This window comes from Kryptolebias marmoratus, linkage group LG9 (genome assembly GCF_001649575.2).
Source record: "Kryptolebias marmoratus isolate JLee-2015 linkage group LG9, ASM164957v2, whole genome shotgun sequence".
NCBI lineage: Eukaryota > Metazoa > Chordata > Actinopteri > Cyprinodontiformes > Rivulidae > Kryptolebias > Kryptolebias marmoratus.
In genome coordinates, this window is record NC_051438.1 from 28,994,882 (window position 1) to 29,016,515 (window position 21,634).

Consider the following 21,634-nt stretch of genomic DNA (forward strand, 5'->3'; position numbering starts at 1 on the left):
ATTTTGTCAATAAGTTCTGTAACTGCTGCTCATTCATGTTTTTCAGCTTTTTCTGAAAGTGAATGTTTGCATCAGATTTCAGGTGTTTAGATGCTTTGTGTTTACCTGTCTGTGGGAAACGCTTCCCCCTCAGGATGACGCTAAATATCAGAAGCACGTGCGCACTCACGAGCATCAGCGCGCGGAGAGAGATGAAGAGGAGAGAAAGCGCGGATGTGGTTGGACGCTTAAAGGCGCGTAAAACCTGCAGGCGGACTCAGATGCTGAGATGAAGCAGTTTGCTGAATGAAGCAGGCAGAGCGCACATCTGAACCCGGATCAGGATCAGGATTTATGAATGAAGCCTCAGAGCCGGCTGTCACGCGCAGGTTCCCTCCCTGAGGTCGACACACTGAATGGCCCCTGCCTGTAAAATGTCCTGCCATGCCGTCTTCTTTGGACACCTCGGCGCTTAAAGGACAAGCCGCCTCGGATCCGTGCGCGCAGCCATGCGCGCGGCTTGAAGCTCTGACCCCCGCGCGTCATGCTGAATGGACCCGACCCGATGCGACTCGTCGACCCGCGGCACCTCCCGCAACTGATGTCCTTGGAGGACCATGAGCCCTCCATGGTGGAAGGGACCCTGGAGCCCCGCAACTCCACGCCGGCGGGGGGGCAGGAGGGGGCCCCGGGCCAGCAGCACCACGCCTTCCCCTGGGTGGCCACCGTGCTGGCCGGCGTCCTCATCACCACCATCGTAGTGGATGTTATCGGGAACCTGCTGGTCATCGTGTCCGTGTTCAGGAACAGGAAACTCAGGAAAGCAGGTACAGATGTTGTCCAGGTGTTCGACAGCAGCATCAGCTCAGATTAACCTCAGTTGGCTCAGCAATTAATCAAGAGATTAGGAAGAAATCTTTCTTCACCAACTTGTTTCCTGTGATGTTCTTTTAACAAAGAAAACTACATAAAATCAACTCCTATGACAAGAAAACTTTTTAAAATAAAATTTCATTGCTGTAAATTAGTAACTAATATGATTTAATTATTGAAGTGTTTTATATCAAAATGATGCTGCTTCATCTGCTCACTTCAGCTTTTCTGGATCTGCAGCCTTTAAACTTTCCCTCCTCTCTGCTGCAGGAAACATTTTGAGCAGCTGAGAGCTGCAGGTGATCCAGCTCACAGTTCAAACTCCTGTCCCAGTATTTAGATTTCAGCCGCTGTAATAAATTTGTTACATGTGCTCTGTAATCCCATCCTGATTGTGAATCTTCACAAACACCTCGGAGCATGAAAATAGCAAATCATCATGAGCAATCACACATGCATGCCAAATTAAACCAACTCTAATTGTTATCTGGAACTCTGCAGCACGTTTCTGCATCTGAAGTAAAAGCGCTCATCAAAGCTTCTCACCTGCTAATTGGTTCGTGTGACAATATCTGCATATTGATCAGTTCTTTTCATGTCGGGCTTGTTGTGAGGCTTAAGTTTGAGCAAAATTATTTCACCAAACCTGCTTTTTCTGTTAAATAAATCTCAGATGGACGTTCTTTTGAAAGGTCATGCAGCTTCTCGACATCTCTGCCCTGAAAGCTCAAATGAAGAGGCACTTAGTGAAGCACTTGACCCAATCTGTGTAAATGGAGATTAACGGGAGGTTGTACAGCGGCGGACATGGGCAAAAAGTTACCCTCATTCTCCAGCTCACATTTCCACCTATGATTTAAAGAAGCGTTTCCTTAAAAATTCTGACTAAAACATTAAGATCTGATCCATAAACACCAAAAATAAAAGCACAAGAAGCAGAGGTGAGCGTGGAAACTTGTACACCAGTAACATTTGTGTGTTCAGGTATTACTAACAAATTTATGCACTTTTTACTGATAAGATGTGTGAGCTGCACACCTGTTGTGTGATCACATCTTTAAAATCAAAGCTCATAAAAAGCAGAGAATTTGGCAGATGTGAAATTTCTTCCTAAGATCAGAACTTCTCCTGGATCCAGCTGCTTTTTAAAAAATAAAATCTCACTTAAATGCTTCATGCAAAAGAGTATCTCAGAGGAACTTTCACACCTACTACTAATTTCTAATTTTTGTTTTCATCCCCAACTCAACTTTGGATCACCCCTCATAAAAAAGTCAAAATGTTTTTTTTTTCCAGAAGTTGGAACGAATGAAGGTTAAACACCAAATTCATAAAAAGCTACACAACTGTTTTCAGTCTAATCAACAGATGTTTGAAGCTGCTTCTCATGTTTTTATAAACTACATGTTAAGACTGTTGGTAAACTTGAAATAAATCTTTCAGAATCACAATAATCAGGGTTTGAAGACTGGCAGAGGTTCAGAAAATATTAGAAATCTGCAACTCAGATTATTCATTTTTAAAGACTAAAAGTTCATATTTTTATAGGGCTGTAAAATATTAAAAGCTTACAATGTGTGGTATTTTTGTTTAAGATTGCAGTAGCGACATCAGTTGTGATAAACTCACATTTTCTCTCCCGTCTAAACCAAGTGTGGGCATCAAGGCCAGTGAGTTCTTTGGATTGTCCAAATAACAAAACGTGAATAAACGGTTGAAACATAACTGCTTTTCTTGCAGTTCTTTGCTTTATTGATTTGCGATGACCATAAATTTGGGATATATTGTGCAGCCCTCAGTTATCCTAAATGTTCCAGACAATTCTCCTGAAATCCCAGAGTGGAAAACAACAAGCCGAAGGCAGAAAACTGAACTGTTCGCCTGTTTCATGTATTTGTTTCGCCTCATCCTCAGATATCCACCCCTTCCTTCCTGTCCTCTCATCTTTTGTCCTTCCCGTCTTTCCTTTGTTCCTTCAGGTTCTCCATCTCCCCAAGTCTCCTTTCAATTCACCTCCTGCCTTTCCATTTCTTCTCCTTTCCGTTTGATTCATCTTTTTAAGACTCTTCTGTTCACCTTTTCTCTCAGGTGTTCCATTTCCCCTTTTTTCAATGACTCTCCAACTCTTTTTAACCACTCTCCCCTTCCCTTCTCTGCTCAGTTCCAACATTTCTTCCCTCCTCTCTCTTATCTGTCTCTTCTGACACACATCATCACTGAAGTGCTGTTAGCCTTCATCACGTCGCTGTCAGCAGATCTGCACAGAACTGACAGCATACTGGTATTAATCCGCACACCTTCATTCCATCTGCACAAAAACAACACCTGAGAACCTGCTGAAATATTCTGGCAACAGAATTAAATCTGTAATTGTTTACATTTGAACAAACAGATACTGTCAGCGCTGATTCAGAGACCGGTGCTCAGCTCACCGTGAAATCAGAAATGAGGAGGAGGAGGAGGAGGAGGAGGAGCAGGACAGCTTTGTGTTTAGCATCGCTGGCTTGCTGCCCGAACCCGCCAAATTAAACTCTGAAACTACAAGCTGTGTCCAGCTGGCAATCAATTTGAATGACTCCGACTGCTTCCATTGATCAGTCGATCAGGAGGCGGAGGAGTAATCCATAGAAGACTGGGAATGTGATGAACTCAAAATGTCATCCAGATCCATCAATAAGTCTGCATTTCTGAAATCTCTGTCCTTTACTGGCACCTCTGAGCGTCACAGAATCCAAATAAAAGATTATCTAAACATAAAGTGTCACAATCAAAGGTTAAATTTTATAAAATGGAGCTGTATATATAGATATATAGTTGTGATTCATAAAAAATACAGTCTTAGCCATACAAAAAAACAAAAACAATAAATAATGTGTGTTGTGATTGGCAAACTGGCACAGGAGGGTGGGAAGGTTGTGAGCACATGGTCTGGGTAGTAGTATGATGTATGGGTGTTCATGTGAAAAAAGTTTTTATGGTGCACAGAAAGGCTAAAAGTATCGTATATTTGGGTTTTTTAAAAACTATTTCTGGTATATTGTGTAGACCCTTAAACTATCCCATAAATACGATAATTATTGTACATCTGGCAACACTAAATCTCGTTTTCTGAGCATATCCCAACTATTTCTGTATTTTTCTTCTATTATTCCTTTGTAGCTGCGAGCTGTTTCTCAGCAGATTACTGCCCCCTGCTGGCATCCAGCAGAAAAAATGCTTTAAGTCTTGCTTCTTGCAAACAAACCTTTTACATCAAATACAACTACGAGTTTTGACAGGCTTTTCAGTAAGAAATTGGTTAATATTTGTTTTGAATTATCAGCTAATGCTTTGTGCATCGACAGTAATTTTAAACCTAATTTGCTGCAGAGGAACAGGAGAACACTTTATCCTGAATTCTTTCATATTTACATCTTCCTCGCCTCAGGTTTGGATCAGATTTAAGGCTTGTGAATGCGGGTGGTGTCACTCACACCCAAGTGTTGTGCTGATTCTGACAGCTGGAAAACAACAGGAAGTTGGGTCTGACACGGAAACGCCACCGACTGATGGGATTTACTCGTTAAATAATCTCATGATTCTTCTTTGACTTTCATTCTCATCTCCACACGTCACTGGAGTTGTGTCTGATTGAGGCCTGAAGCTCTTAGTCAGCAGAGGTTTTTATGTAAATCTCTGCTCGTGCAGAAGGTGGTCAAGAGTTGATGATCAGATTTATAGAAACATGAGCAAACACACAGACTGCTGCGATGATTAGTTTTGGAAGACATGAATCCACCATCATAAAATCATTTAAATCTTTTTATTTTAAAGATCTTATCGGACAGCATGTATGGAGAAACAGGTTGGCTGTAATTTAGTCAGTTCTGCAGATATTAAGGTAAAATATGATGTGGTCGTATCTGAGAGTTATTCCCAACACAGACTCAGATTGTGTGAGTTTATATTTTCAAGAATTGACCAAAACAACTACAACTCCATCATTTCTCAACATAAGATCGTCAAGAAACCCCTTCAAATGATTAAAATGTCTTTGTTTTTTCCAGTAAAAACTAATCAGCCCCACATGCCTTCCCCAGAGAGTCAAACAGGTTTGAACCAAGCATGAAGTCCTTTTAAAGGAGCGGTCCATCATTAGTTCTGCACCTGCAGTTAATCTGACATCAGCAGGACTCCACCTCTAAAGCCTGCAGAGCTTCAATTAGGCCTGCAGATTAAAAAGAAAATCCATTTATTGGTTATTTATATGAAGATGACTGGGAACCAGTTTATTTTGTGAAGTTAAATATCCCATGAAAATAATTGTTGGGGTTTAAAACCAAACTGAGTGTTTGATGAAGCCTCAGAGGCGGAGTCCTGCTGATTGCAGATTCCCTGCAGGTGCAGCTCCTGAGGAGCCACCGTTTCTTTAAAAGGACTCCGTGTTTGACTCGAATCTGTTTGATTCCTGAACAACACGGTTCTGGTTCAATGTGTTGGAAACAGAGTTTACTGGTCCAGAGGGCTGCTGTAGAAATAAGACATTTTAGTTTCCTGACACAGAAGTTTGTGTTTATCACGTCAAAAAAACGCATTCAGACACATTAATCCAGGAAGTGCTCTTCCTCTTCCTGTTGTTTGATTTTAGTTTAAAACTCTGGCTTGAAGCTGAATGCTAGCCCTTTAATTTACCCTGTTCCTCAGCTTTACATTATGAACTAAACATGTTTACTGTGTGATTCTGAAACCTGCTTATGTTATTATAATCATAATTTATATAAAAATGTGTTATTTCTGTAAGGCTCAAAGCCAACGGCACAACACAAAAACAAAAATGGTGATTTTTACACATCCTAACTGAAACTTTAAGTTGGGTTGTTTGTTTGTACAAACAAACTTTGAGTAAATAAAGTTTCTGTTCCTCAAAATAAAAATACTTTAATGAAAAACACTCAGAACAAAATCAGCTTGTTGTAAACAGAATAAATAAAGTTTGAATTAGGTAAATTACTACATACTGAAATAAAATTTGGTGAAATTTAAAACAAACTGTAGAATATGAACAAATTTACACACTAAACCAGTATTATTCCGTTTTGGAAACGGGGTAAATGAGTTCCTCCATTACAATAAATATAAAAGGTCACAGAGTAAATCAGCATTTAAATGTTTCTGCTCGGAGTCTGGGTTTAAATCTGCTGTAATTGCTGTTGATGCAAAATGAATGAGCTTTAAAAACCATGTTTTAAAGTTTTGTTTTTACAATTTTAATGCTGCTGTCCCACATAGATGCTGATTCCAACTGAAACATTTGAAACGCCTCATCAGATTCAGATTGTTTAGTTGTTGTTGTTGTTGTTTGCATCCTGCTGTGGATTGTAACGGATGTGTCGGAGATGTGCACAGGGAGCCCGTCATTAAAGCTTTACAGCTTTAGTTTTGGGTGACTGCTTCTCCCCGGTAAGGTCGCAGCTGGCCGCCGGACGCAAGAAATATTTATAGAAACTTCCTCGGGCTGTTTAGATAATTCACCTTTTGAATTCTGCAGATGTGAAGCTTGAAACTGCATCTTTGAGACGAGTTAAAGTAAAATGTCTGTTGGGAATGACTCTCAGCTACTACCTCAGTGTTACTAAGCAGCCATCTTGATTAAGATTACCTCAGAGTTGATGAGCTGTAGATGTTCATTCCATGATTACCTTCTGAGAGTTTCAGTAAAATCTCATCACTGCTCACTGGGGTGGTGTCCCGTTAGCAAAATATTTCATGAACCATTGGAGGAATTTGAATGACAGGAAGTAATAATTAGTTGTGCATCTACACCTGATTAACTGTTGGTGTCTGTCCCATTCAAGATGGCTGCCACAGCCAAGCAGCCTTACCAAACACATGACTTTAACTGAAGTAATGTTACAGATATGTAGCTAAAATGTGGTGTGATAGTAGCTGAGAGTCATTCCTAACTCGTAGTCTGAGCGCTGAGATCATTTTCAGTACATAACAGATTATGTGAGATTTCATAATTTTGCATGAGATTCTGCAAACATTTCAAAGGTTTAACCAACATGGCTGCAGCTCTGTAAATGTTGGCATGAAAGGCAGCAGACAGCATGCATCCCTTCAAGGATCCTTTAATTTTAAATTGATATTTGCAAAAGCAACCACTTGGATGTTGTCAAAAAACACTAATTAATATAGGAAGTTCATATACTTCAAAATTATTCAAACATAACAAAAATCAGACCCGCAATAAAAAGTAAATCTTAGCCCTTATTACAAACATATTTAATAAAATCAGGAAAACATGTACTCAAAATAAAAAAGCAACCTAATTGTTAGCAGAAATAAACATCTGCTCTGCGTTCCGATCGTCGGCGCTGCAGAGGACTTTGGTGCAACTTTTGGCTGTAAAGCTCTGATCCACAGAGAGCAGAGGACAGATGCTGTGATGACAACAACAAGCCAGCAGATGTGCGAGGTGGTGTGAGGGCGCGAGCTGCAGCTTTTACAACACGGAGCCACGGCCTCCCGTTTCCTCCTGACATCACGTCTAACGAGGCTGACCTGATCTCAGACCTCGTCACGCCGTCGTAGCTCCAGGGGTCAGACACCACAGAGCTGTGATTTATTTCATCTAATTTCCTTTACAGGCTCAGATGCTTCATCATTCGCTGTAACTCCGTCTGCTGGAGGCAGCACGGCTCGTCTTTAACTCTGAGACCAGAATCTGCTCCAAACATTCAAATGTTTCTCCGCAGTTTGCTTCTTCAGTGTGCCTCCGATTCCATCCAGGTCAAATCCGTCTGCTTGTTGTGGCTTTATTTTATTGCACATTCTGCAAAAAGTTTTGTTTTCTCCGTCAGGGGAGTTGTGTGGAGTTCTCCCACTGTAAAAACAAATAAATCCCAAAGATTCAGGTATAAAGATTTTGTCTTTGCTTCAGAAGTTTTCTAAATGAGGATGAAGGAAAGTGTTTTACCTTCCATGCTAAAGTTTTAAACAAACTGTCAGTGTGGGGGGACTCTCAGCTACTACTACTAGCTGTGGTGGCCATCTTGAATCTGGTTATTAATCAGTTGTAGATTTACAGCCAATGATTACTTTTTGAAAGTTTTGCTAAATTACAACCAGCAGGTATTCAAACAAAGACACAGGCAGATACATGATTACCTCTGAAAGTTGACTAGAAAGAAAGAAAAAGAAAGTTTTGTACTTTATTTATAATCTTTAACATAAACAACCTGAACCATTCCTAATAAAATGAGAGAATTCTATCCTATAATTACTGAGGTCATATATTTCAAAATGTTGTAAATAATCATGAGGTTGTCAGGAGCAACATGAAGAAATATTAAACTGTAGATGTTTTTTTTTTTCAGTGAATCAGTAAAATTACTGCATGTTTCTTTTCTCAACATCTGTAGTTTAATTATTTCTGACCTGCCTCAGTTTATCAGTCTGGTTGGATTCTTGGATTCTTTCCCAAAGTTCCTCCAAATTTCTCTGATATCATTCCCTGACCTAATTATTATTATATCCTAATTATTAGTCAGAACAAACAGTTGAGTGGAATTCAAAGAAACAAAGAACATTTCTAACATTTCACCTTAAAATTACAGAAAAAAGCACAATCTTGTGACATTTCAGTCTCTCCTACTTTCCAGACATTTCAATCAAATGTGTCTAAATCCACAAGACTGTTCATTTTCTTAATAAAGTACCTTTAGCATCTTTAAAAAGCAATTAATTAATGATGAGCCACTTGTTAAAACAGTCATCATTCATTCGTGTTGCAGAATTTCCTGATTCAAAGTTTACAGATACTTAATAATACATCAATTCTAAAGGAGTTTAATTAAACTTGATCAATTATATTTAAGTTTAATTACCAAAAATAACAGTGTGGCTGATGTGAAATCTAATAATGTGTTTTCAGACACTTAACAGCTTTTAGAAAAGAGCTTCTCAGACATAATTACAGCCTTAGAGTTGGCTTCACACATATTTACAAGTCTGACATGACAGGAAGCAGAAAAAAGACATTTTAATAATATTTTCATGTTTTCACCTCCATAATTGATGCAAACACTGTCTGCAGCAGCGTGACTGCTGACAGGAGGATCAGGATCATCACACGTCTCCCTGCATGTCCGCTCTGATGATACAAGGAGGACAAACAATTTCCTGGGTTCATACAGACGCAGGAGAGGTGAAACAGCTCGTCTGACCCAAACAGCTGTTGGAAGGTTGAAGCTGGTCCTGATAGAGAGGCGTGCACAGAGCTCTGCAGTTGGTGTATGAAGCTGTTTGGACAGAATGATCTCACTTCTCCAGATCTCATTCTGCTCGTTTCTGCTGAAAGTTTCAGACAAAAAAGTGCAGCCCATGAAGGATCTGCAGAACCTGCAGGACCTGCAGAACCTGCTGCTGACAGTTTGAGGCAGATGTTACAGCAAACCTTCAGAGGTCTGAAGTCCATGCTTTGAGTTATGATTAATGTGGCTGCAACCTGAGGCTCTGAGTATGTAGATGTTCCACTGAGAAGAGACTTTGTGGATTTCTTTTATACCCTTTCATGCTTTTGGTGGATTATGAATGTTGATGATTTGATTTCAAGTTGTCCGGGGTTTAGAAGTTTTTAGATGTTTTCAGGCTCCTCCTGTAAATGCTTGATCCTGTTCAGGATCACCAGAAGCTGGTGCTGATCTCCAGCATTCAGTGGATGAGAGGCAGGGTGCACCTCCAGCAGGTCGGCAGGACCTGACATTCAGTCTGTGGCTCTGATTTACACATGAGGCAGATTTAGAGAGGTCAGTCAGCCCGACATGCAGAAACTAAACCCAGGAACTGAACCCAGAACGCTCCTGCAGCAAGGCAGCAGTAACAACTCCTCGACTGTGCAGCCTACTTTTTCTGTTTCAGCTTTTTAAAATCTATTGCAGATGTCCTCAAAAGTCAGTTTTTATTTAACCTTTTACAGACTCCAGCTGAGCAACGAGCATCTGTATTACAGAAGAGTTTTTATTCTTGTTAAATTTTGAATTTTAATATTTGATCCAGCAAAACTACACTGTAGAGTTTTGATTATGTGTAAAAAAAATGTTTTATTAGCTTTGTTTTATTAGGATTTTCATCTGTTTCTTTACGACCCTCTTAAGCTTTGCTTAATGTTTCACCTAATTGCTGAAGCCATCATCATCAAAACGCCGTAAAGCGTCGGCGGCTTCGGCTCGCCGCGGCTCTGCTGATGCACCTCGTTCATTTGGTTACATCCGCCTGATCTGACGTCCCGCTGTGATGTGCAGCAATTAAAGGGTGTTAAAACTCATGTACCTCATTATTTGTTTCATAAAAGGAGCAACCAGAATTAACTCCCTCATTCACAATGCCACGGAGATACAAGTCCAGTTTTAGGAGCAGACTGAGATTACTAATAGATTTTTTAACTTATTCGAGTTTTTTGTCATGAAGTCAAATGTAAAAATGTCACAAACTCCTCCAGCACAAGTGTGCACACTTGTATTTGATTGGCCGCTGTAGCAGCTTGCAGGAAGTGAACTTTTTATGACTGAGCCCTCGAGTTAAAAAAGTTTCCTTAAAATGGTTTAATTACGACACTTTAACCCTTCTCACTGAGTGGTTATTTAGGAAATAAGAGCCACTGTAATTATACAAATTGCCTGTAAGCGGAAGTATTCTGTCTGTGGCTCCAGCTGCCCCGTGCACAAAGAGACTCCACACTTGAGTGAAAAACTGCAAACAGGAGTGGGGCAATGAGGACATACTTTAAAAGAATAATCAAACTTACAGGTTGACCAACAGGCCTGCTTTTACTTCAATTTTCTGCAGGATAAAACACAAGAACACTCTTAGAATTAGTTTGTATTTTGTAACAAATAACCTAAACCTCATTTTGTTAAATTTTAACACATTTAAATAAAAGATGGGCCTATAAAATTTGATTTTTTAGTTATCACAGCTGCAAACAGAATATTTCAGGTCTACAATCTTTCCAACAGCTCAAAAACAGACCAAGCAGCTTCATCTTTGCTTCTGTCATCTTCTCAGCCTAACGTCCTCTAAACCTTTGAGACCATTTTATTTAATCAGTTAAAGTAAAAGTTGTTTTTTAGGTTCTTTAGGATGAGTAAAAATGGAAACCAATTGAAAGCACTGAAGGAGTTCCGCGTTGACAGGCAGTATTTCTTAGATTTGCATCAGATGGCTCTTTAGGTGCTTCCAGCTTCACTTTTCTAACCCCAGACTCCGGGCTCTGTGCAGGATTCCACGTCCAAAAAGACGTCAGGTGACAAAGAGGGGGGCTATTTTTACCTCCAGACTGTGACCTGGAATGTGTCTGAGGGTGTTGACTTCACCACGGCTCCAGCAGCAGCCGTCAGAGCTGCCGACTCCGCCGGGAGGAACAGCTAAAACACTCACATTTCCAAACCAACCCTGTGCAGTTACCACGAGTTCCCCCCTGCTGGCATCGGCCTGTTTGTGTGGGACGAACATGTGAACTCGGGAACACTAAAAGAAGAGTTCACAGCTTCACGATGGAACAGAGCCGGTTATCTGATTAGATTCTGGTGTCACTCCATGCATACATTTGCATTTCAATGTGTGAAAACCAATAACTTTGAAACTACTGTAACTTTCCAGCACCTTCACGAGGCAAAGATCACACAACTGATAAAAATCTTTCCAGCTGATGTCTTCATTTGTCTTAATGAACAGGTTGATTAGCATAAGACTGATTTATTTATCAGACAAGTACTTTGGTGTACAATCACTTAGAAGGACGTGGCAAACACTGGAAAAAACTCTAAATGCTGAGGGGAAAAGCCTTAAGTTTTATAAATATTACTGCTGTTAAAATAATAACAACTTAACAATGAAACTTATAACATTTTAAAATGGAACTAAGGTGAGTCTCAAACCATCCTGGTTGTGATCAGAATGAAATGTGACACAGGATCAGGCTCTAAATCTATCATGGAGTCAAAAAATGTTAAAACAAATTAAATTCATCAGAAGTTTAAAAGTAGAAAAGGCAGGACTAGAACTTTCTTATAAAAGGCTCTAAAACATCTTCGTTAGGAAGGTTTGTTCAAACATTTAACACTTTTGAAACTGTAACTTCAAACGTTTTTGTAAATGCAACTTCCTGGAACCACGCTTCAGCTTATAGGCCCCGCCCCTTTACTCTCTGCTGTGCTTCAGCTTGGATTTATAGGCCCCGCCCCCTCCAGGCAGGAGTAGAATAAAGACAATAGACAATAGAAAGTATTTCTATAAAGGAAACAGTGAGAAAGTAAACAACTGTCCGATACGAAAAGGTGTAAATATTAAATGAAGTATTTGATGGAAAGTTTGGATTTATTTTAGGTCACTTTTCTGCTCTGAATAACTGAATTTCTCTCTGATTTTTCTAACTAAAATCCTTCTGACTGTTGTCTGCTACAGGTAAGATACTGAATGCTGATAGTCCACAAAGCTTTTGTTTTATTATTCAGTGTAACTGTAAAGAGCTGACATTTCTATTCGGGCGACTTTAGGGACCATCATTCTCTAATAAATCACTGAACCACACAGAGAATTGAACCGTTAACCAACACAATTATTCTTTCTGCCTCATTAATATTTACCTCCAGTAAACGGAGGTTTCTTTTGTTGTTGGTGTTTTTTTTTCCTGCCAAGGGCAAACGGAGTAATAAAGACAGAACCACCAACTAATCCGAATCGACTGGTGGTTAACAAGTCCCCAGTTTCCGCTCTTCCCTCCAAACCTGTGATGTGCAGCAGACAAACGAGCATCATCCGGAATATTAACAATCAGGTGTCCTCGTAATGAAGATGGAGCCATGGGTTGATAAACACTGAATTCAGGTTTAACAAGGTTAATGGCCACACTCCCTCTGTTTGCACTTTGATAAAAGCTTCAGCCCAAACATATTTCTTACAGCAGCTGCTGAACGGTGAGCGGGCGGGTTTCAGCTCATCCTGACAGTTCAGTCGGTGCATAATTACCGTTAGTCCAGTCAAGATCCAAGGGCTGCTTTGGGTCCAACACAGTTTTAATGGGAACTGATCAGATTTAAGGTTTTGTCATGAGAATTTTTTTCTGACTTTTAGAAAAAACACATTTTCAAGAAGAACTTCAAGCAGCTTTCAGCTCTTTTTAATACCATTCAGATCTTTAATCTCCAAACCTCATCAGTGCTGCTTTAAAGTCTTTATCGCCATCATGGTTTAATGAATACGACCGTCATTCAGAACCACGATGTGCATTTTAATCACGTTAAGCCACTCAAACACACACTTTGTTCACACCTCATGTACTGTTGTTGCTCCCGGGGGGGGTTGCCGTCTACAGTTGCAGGTAGGTTTGCTCCACAAATACTGTATTCTTTTCACCCGCCGATGTGCTGCGAAGGTCTCTGTCCCACAGGGGAAAATGAAATTTGAGGCTCTGATTTAGGAGTTTAACATTTACCTGCAGCTCCGAGTGAACTGTGCTTTGTCTTTCACTGACGGAGCCATGAAAAAGATCCGTTTATGAAACCGTCCCGAGTCCTGAAGAGGTTTCTGCTGCAGGTCGCGTCCAGGTCGCCTCAAAAATCACAGATCCACTTCATCCTGCAGATCAGCTCTTCTTCTGATTTAAGATTCCACTTTTTTATGCAAAATTAGAGACAAACGAATTTTACTAGTTTTTGTTACACTTTTTCCATCCCTTATCAGCGATTCAACAGAAAAAACAAAGCTCACAAATAAATAAATAAATAAATACTTTTTGCTGACAGAAATGCTACAGAGGTGAAGATCATAATGAGGTCCACCATCCCAGGCTTCTCCCCATCCTTAACACCACACACACACACACACACACACACACACACACACACACACAGTGTGTTAAACAGTCAGTTAAAATCCCATCATATTTCCCAGGAGAGGAAAATGCAACTGAAGAAAAATAAAAATTGTTTTGGTCCAGTACAGTTGGAAAGTTTTTAAATTACAGTTTCAGTCTCTCACTGGAGAATCAGCGAACAGATGTTTGTTGTTTTTGCAGAGTGAAAAAAAATAAAGAAATGTTAACAATGTCTCAACTGATTTCAAGCAGCTCCCAAATATTTTATTCCTTTCTGCAGATTTTTGCAGCTGGATCATGATATGACAGAGTTATTGTTGAGAGCTGAATAACTTTGTTAAAACTTTCTGAAGAAGCTGAAACTGAGTTGTTGAAGCTAAAAGAAGCTGAACATTAGCTGAAGCTAAAAGTAGCATTAGACAAAAATAAAACCAGTGCACTGAAGCAGAGGACAATGTTTTAAAGAGATCTCAATTTATTTCTGTCTTTATTTGTAAATAAAGTTAAAGGATTTATAAAAGTTACAAAAACCAAAAGTCACCAATGATCTGCTGAATGAGCTGAAGGTTTTGAGATGATTGGCTCAAATAGCTCAAAGTAGGAGCAGATTGTAAAAAAGAAAAACAGACACAGGAAACAGTGTAAATGTTTAATCAGGTGACTTTTTTCATGCTCATTTTGTTGCTTGTGTTTTGGCAGGAAATGCCTTTGTGGTGAGCCTGGCCCTCGCCGACTTGGTGGTTGCCATCTATCCGTACCCTCTGGTCCTGACCGCCATTTTCCACAATGGCTGGATCGCAGGCTACATCCACTGCCAGATCAGCGGTTTCCTCATGGGCCTCAGCGTCATCGGCTCCATCTTTAACATCACTGGGATCGCCATCAATCGCTACTGCTACATCTGCCACAACCTGAAATACGACAAACTGTTCTCCAACAGCAACACCATGTGCTACGTCCTGCTCGTCTGGACGCTCACCGTCCTCGCCATCGTGCCCAACTGGTTCGTGGAGTCCTTGCAGTACGACCCGCGGGTTTATTCCTGCACGTTTGCGCAGTCAGTCAGCTCGCTGTACACCATCACAGTGGTGGTGGTGCACTTCATCCTGCCCATCGCCATCGTCACCTACTGCTACCTGCGCATCTGGATCCTGGTCATTCAGGTAAGGCGGAGGGTCAAGCCGGACTCGAGGCCCAAAATCAAGCCGCACGACCTCCGCAACTTCCTGACCATGTTCGTGGTTTTCGTGCTCTTTGCTGTGTGTTGGGCGCCGCTGAATCTGATCGGCCTGGCGGTGGCGCTGGACTCCAGGCTGAGCAGGAACATACCGGAGTGGCTGTTCACAGCCAGCTACTTCATGGCCTACTTCAACAGCTGCCTCAACGCCGTCGTCTACGGCGTCCTGAACCACAACTTCAGGAAGGAGTACAAAAGGATCGTCCTGATTATCTTCAAGTTCCACTGCTGAGATGAAACGTGGGAAAAAGGTTCATTTTTAACTTCACTGACAAGAAAACACAAATAAAAAGCCATGAGCAACAGAAAACAAAACAGGACTAATTAATGGGGGAAAGAAAATGAAATGCTGTGAAAAGAAGAAAACTTAACAGCTGGAGGAGGAAAAGTGAAATAAATGAGTTATCAGTGATGCCTTCAGGGAAACTGGGACTTTAAGAGAGCCAGAAAGAGTCCAGAGTTTGGTGCAAACTTAGTAATACATTTTTTCATGACTGTCTTTGGTAACAGGGTCATGAGTTATTGTCAAAATTACAAACTTTACGTTTGCTTTAGTTTTAAACCAGCGTCATACTTCATTTGGATGTTGGGATATAAAAGATCTTGTGATCATGATTCATTTTAATGCAAAACGTGCTGCTGAATTTCTGCAGTTCTGTGAGTTTGAACAGAACAAACGGGGGCTTCTGGGGGAAATTAAGAATCGTTGAATTTAAAGACAATAAGAACACCAAAATGTAACTCAAACTCTAACGTTCACCCCCTGAGTTGACTTAATTTACAAAAAAACTAAGTTTTTTAAAGGGACGAGCCATTTGACCAAAGATAAACTTTGACTGAAGGTGACTGTCAAACATTCACTGAGCCAAATTTAAAAACTAACTAAAAGAATAACAGAGATCTGAAGTGATGAACTTCCCCTCCTGTACCTGAAGGAAACTTCATCTGAACCTACAGTTTCTCATAATAAACTACAAAAATGGCAGCGTTCACAGGTTTGGTTATTTTATGGTTTGGAACATCAAAACAAAGTGTGAAAATTAGTGTTTTTAAAATAAAAATGCCACAATCAGAGACTCAAGTAAAATTCACTGGTGTCACAAAGAGCAGGCTGGTTCCTACAAACTTCATCTCCTGACAATAAAACAATAAATCTGTGTTTTACCAAATCAACAGGAAATCAGTTGAGCAGCCATCTCTCTGGGTTCGGAATGGTTGGAGAGACAAATCAGCATCAGTTTGGTGAATACTCATTTTTTATTATTTTGGTTTTTATTGTTTCAGCCTTGCACTCACACTGCAAGGAGCCCCAAACTGTATTTACTGAAAACAAGTTAAAGTTGAGGTAAAAAGCCCAACACAGCTCCAAGAGCGAGGCCGCCTGACTCACCTGGATCCTCCGGAATGACTGGAGACATTTTGGACACTTCCTCATGAACGCTGTTTACAATTCGTCATAAAGAGTTAGTGTGCGTGTCTACGGTCGTACAAAACCATTAATAAGATTTAAACCCAAACATAAACATAACCCTGATTTTTAATTTACTGTCTAATTTTAAGCAGAAAAGTAAAACCCCAGATTAAAGGTGGTCAGTGAGGCTAATAGATGATTTATAAGATTAGATCAGTGGTGTCCAATCCTGGTCCTCAGGGTCTCCATCCTGCAGGTTTTCCTTGTTTCTCTGCTCCAACACCTGATTCAGAGGTTAAATCACCTCTTCATGTTCTGCAGAAGCCTGTTAATCACCCATTGATTCAAATCAGGTGGGTTGGAGCAGAGGAACAGGTAAAACATGCAGGATAGTGGCCCTGAGGACCAGGATTGGACACCCCTGGATTAGAGGAATCTGGAGGAAACAGAAATACAGAAACTAAGACGTGTGATGAAGAACGTAGGGTCTCTCTGGACGGTAAATCTGGAGAAATCTGTAATGTGAACAAATTAAAACTCTCAAACCTCCGATCACAGGACCAGAAAAATGTCTAAAGATTGATATTAGCAACACAAGCCTGTTTTTTTTAATGCAGAAAAGCAATAACTGAATTATGGCCTCATATATGCTGTTTATAAAATTTAAATAAAAGTTTAAATATTGAACTTCACTTTGGGATCAACTTCTGCGTCACTGAAAGATGAGCTTCCTTCATTGTCCAAGAGTTTCTCTCCTTACAGCATCTTTTTAATCTGAAATATTCTGGGTGTCCTCCCAGACTCTGCAGCTGTCAAAACACCAGAGTAAAATGATGCCAAGATGTTTGGTTTTTGTTGCTGCAGCAAGAATCAGTCGTCATGATGAAGTTTTATCAGGATTTTTAAAATAAATTTAAAGTAAAGGCACAATTTCTTAAATTTCTAGGATTTGTCCAGTCAAAACTAATAATGTTTTCTAGGAAATATTAGTTTATCCACCATATTCCAGTGGGTTTTTTTTTTAAGAAAAAAGGTGACCTTTTGCATCAATTCTTGGCTTCCAGCTGTATCCAGAGGCCAACATCACAGCTCACTGTGTTAATCCTTTAAGCTGACAACACAAAATATGAGCCTGCTTCCACATTTTCTCAGCGGTGGCGTTCCACAGATAAATACTCTGATCACAAGCTTCATAAACTTAACCAAGTGGGCTCATTTTGGTCCCTAAACAAAACCAAATGGTACGTAAAACGGTGAAGTTATTGCAGATGAAGTATTAACAGTGGTGATCTGGAACCGTGGGCCTCATCCCTGTCCTCCATCTCACCTCCAGCTGCCCTACGAGGTTCGGGTCTGATCACGATGAAGCACTGGAAAATAAACTTTGGCTTTTAGCTTTTAATAATAGTGTGACTGTCAGGTCAAATAACACTATAAGGGTGTGAGGACCTTGTGTGTCCGTAAAAACAACAGTAAAGACTGGCATTTAAAACCTAGCAGGCAAATAAACAAAACTCCTGATTAGGGTGAACAGGTTTCAGCCCAACCAATCAGCAAGTTGTTAGGGTGTTATGTTAATAATGCAAAAACAAAAGTTTAATAATGTGCACGGCCAAGAAGGCAGTTTTCCGATCTGTGCACAGAAGAGTAAGTCATGATTGAAAAAACTGTTTGATAAAAACATTCAAAATTCACTGAGGCTGCAACAGAAAATCTGTCTGCTTTTTTTTTTAAATTTAGAGTCTCAAACTAGTCTCCAACAGTCTCAGCTCAGTGAGATGGTTCCTTTAACCAAATGCAAACATAGATCTGCCAGTAAAAGCATGTCTGAGTCTTTTAAACTGTCTGGACAGTATTTTATAAATATATATCTCAATGAGCCTCGTTAATGAGCTGCTGCACCGTGCCTTTACTTGAGTCTGAAAGTGGCCACAGCTTCAGTTTTCCTTATTTAATCTCATTTCATAGATGGGAAATAAAATGGGTCCTTAGATTTATATCCAAAACTTCACATCTGCCCAGCTGTTTCTACTTCTAACAAACATTCATTAAAAATGTTCTCGTATCTTTGAAGCAATATTGTGAGAAAAAGTCCAACAATTCTTCACACATTAAACTGATCAGTTACCAAAATGTATAAAAACAGAGATCAGTCTGAGCTCAGTCTCCTCCCAGCAGTGAAAACATTGATTTCAAATGTGAATATTAAGCATTATAATTAAAAAAAAAAGAATAAAACAAACAGGAAATGAGATTAAACTGTTGTTCTGAACGGTACTTTGACCACATCACTGTGTTTCACACTCCTGGGATGATAAAAGTTGATTTATTTCTGTTGATGAGGAGTGTTGCTGCTGTGATTATTTGTCTGCTTCAGCCTCATTTTACTGAATGTGTGTTTGTGGCTCCAGCTGCTCTGGGAGCAGTTTAGTTTCTGGTTTAAAGCTCCAATAAGGACACCTAAATGGGCAGCGAGGCCAGCAGCTGGACGTGAAGTCGGGCTCATTCCCGCCAAACTGTCGTTGGCTCCAGTCCTGGTTTTTATGGCAAACTTTACAGTGAAAACACCAACTTTACATCTAAACAAATACAGAGGAAACACACTTTATGGACCAGCCTTAACACCTTTGTTACAGCTCATGTTTTCAGAGCGTTTCTTCAGCCCAGTTTATTTCAGTGAGAACCAAATGATTAAAGAACATTAACTACATCTGCACTTTGGTTGCCTTTGTCTTAAAACATTCATTTAACATTTTTTAAATGAAGTGCATCAGAGAAAACTGAAGTGAACTCTTCTTCTAACTCTGATTTTTACTTAAAACCAGGCAAAGTCTGGTCTTTGAGCTAATCAGCTTCATATTTATTTATATTTACCACACAGTTGTATCCATGCAAGAATCCAAATGTCTTTTTATTTATTTAAAACTGCACCTTTTATTTTTGAATGAAGAAGTTTGAACAGAAAATGAACACACCTGTCAATCTGTGTACCATGCAATCAAATGCTCATCAAGGTGGGAATTATTTCCCTGATTACCTTCTTGAGTTTGAGTTTCCCAGCAAAAGATAGAAGTGAATTAACTTTCACACATTCTGCAGAGAAGAGAGCATCAGTTTGAGCTGATTAGTCTTTTAATGAAACCAAAAGCTAATTTATTTGCCCTACAGAGGATTTAATAAGAACAGATGTCTGTTTGTTTGTTGCTATGTGCATTAACAGATTATTTATATATTTTTAGTGCCAAAAATGAACGCAGTGAATCTCATTGTGTTTTTGTGGGCTTGGAGTTTTCCAGTCAGAAAAGAAGCTAAAGACTGTATCTCTCTGGGCTGTGGCTGATGGTGACAAGTTGGAGACACAAGAGTGAAAGAAAAAATCCAGATTTTTACCTAAATTAATACAAAATTTGAGCAAACTTTACCAGAAGTTTGCATACGTTTCCCCAAATGTGGTGCAAATTATTTTGTTGCAAATTAGTCACAAATTGTCACAATATGTGTGCAGTTTGTTTCTCATTTTCTTGTGCTTTCAGGGCACCAACATTATCAGATTCTTGTTGTTTTTGTCTCCATTTAGTCACAATTTAGCTTCATAGGTCTCCAACCCCTCCCAAAGTTGTCTCTTATTTCTTTCAAATTAAACTCAGAAGGGTTCAAGATGGCCACAACGATTCTGCGACTGTTTTGTGACTTTGTCTGGTGAAAATGACCTCTGAAGACGTCCAAGAAGCATTTTAAGTTCTGGAGAGACTCGTGAGAAATCAGACAGACGAGCTGCTGGTCTGTTGAGCTTTTTCTTCTTAAAAATGATAAAATCTGTGGATCCAGGATCCCACCTGGTGAAATGAGATGAGATCAGACGTCCCTGTGGGCGAGGCCCTGCGACTCTCATGAGGAAACTGAGACATTTTGGAAACTCGGTCATGAACAGTTTGCAGTTTGTCGCCAGCAGCTGCAGCCGGTGAGATCCAGCTTTAAGAGTATTCAGTCTGAGAACAGAACTGTTTTCCTTTCGTTCACCGTTTTGCACATCGCCATGGAGAATGTTTCATCTGAATGTCTGTAATGTTGAGACAAAAGAAACTCACCGAGCCCTGAAAAAAACCTGTCTTAATAAAGGAAATTCACTGTGAATCGACTTCCTCTTTGCTTTGTTTCACTCTTTCATTCTGCAGAGAAAACATCCACATGCACGATGTGTTTTAGTGTCTACAGCCGCAGACGGGCTGCTGACAGATAAAGACGAACAAGAATCAAACTTCCTCATGTTTCTCTGTGATTCTTAGTCAACATGAACCTCACGGCTGTCGGGTTCCTCCTCAGGTACACTCACACACCTGAGCAAACCTCATCCCAGCATCCCGTCTTCTCTGAAGGCGCTGCAGAAACAGAAGAATCTGACAGGCAAGCTGTCGCTGGGGGCAACACTGCAAGTCAGCCTCCGACTCCATCAGGAGGCAAAGAGAGGAGAAAAACAATCAGAAGACACATGAGGAGAAGGATAACAGGAGACGAGAAGGGATGGAAGTGAAAACAGACAATTAGAAAGTAAAACAGAGGATGTTAGGCTGTCTTTACAAAAAGCACCTGATGGGAAGAGTTGAATAATCGGCTCAGTCGGCCCTCCTGCAGGTGAACAGTCAGGTTAAACAGCAGAAAATGAGTTTTATGTCTTCAGTTAAAGGACAGAAGCAAGGAGGCAAGAGTGAAAGCTTGGCTGGAAATCCACAGCCAACAGGAAACCAGGAGACTAATATATCTGTAAATATATTCATCAGGATTCTGCCTCTTCACTGATCGCACCAAGAAATCCTCCACAGCTCTGAGTCTTAGATAATAACAGCTTTAAACATTATAGTTTTATCTTAAAGGTTTTCAAAACAAACTGTTGCATCATCTGTCAGGGGAAAGATCCTCAGAAGTGCAGAAAACAAACTGGTTAAAGTAAAATAAAGATGCATTTGACGATTGGTGCCAATGATTTGCTTTAACTGAACTCAGTAAAACGTCCCACATGTGTTAATTACTGCAGTTTGTGTGAAAGTCTGAGTAATGAATGACTGCTCACCCAGGCAGGACTGAAAGAAAATTACTGTTTGTGCATAAATAAGACGCTCTGAATAATCTCATTTTTATTGATTTAATTTCTGTTGAAGGATGCTGCTGCAGGACGACAGGAACCCTGCAGGTTCTCATGCAACCTTTGCTGCAGCGCTGCACAGAAACACAGCAGCCAGGGGAGGAAAACACCAGAACTTCATCATGATGTAAACATCTA

At 40.1% G+C, this 21,634-nt stretch overlaps 1 protein-coding gene across 1 annotated transcript; it reads left to right on the plus strand.

Annotated features, from left to right (window-relative positions):
* The first annotated feature begins 353 nt into the window (after nt 1–353).
* Nucleotides 354–16,613, plus strand: mtnr1al (melatonin receptor type 1A like). The gene is made up of 2 exons (XM_017429749.3): nt 354–806; nt 14,408–16,613. Exons 1-2 carry the CDS (start codon nt 524–526, stop codon nt 15,175–15,177), a joined length of 1,053 nt encoding a protein of 350 aa, XP_017285238.1. The 5' UTR covers nt 354–523; the 3' UTR covers nt 15,178–16,613.
* Nucleotides 16,614–21,634: the final 5,021 nt, after the last annotated feature.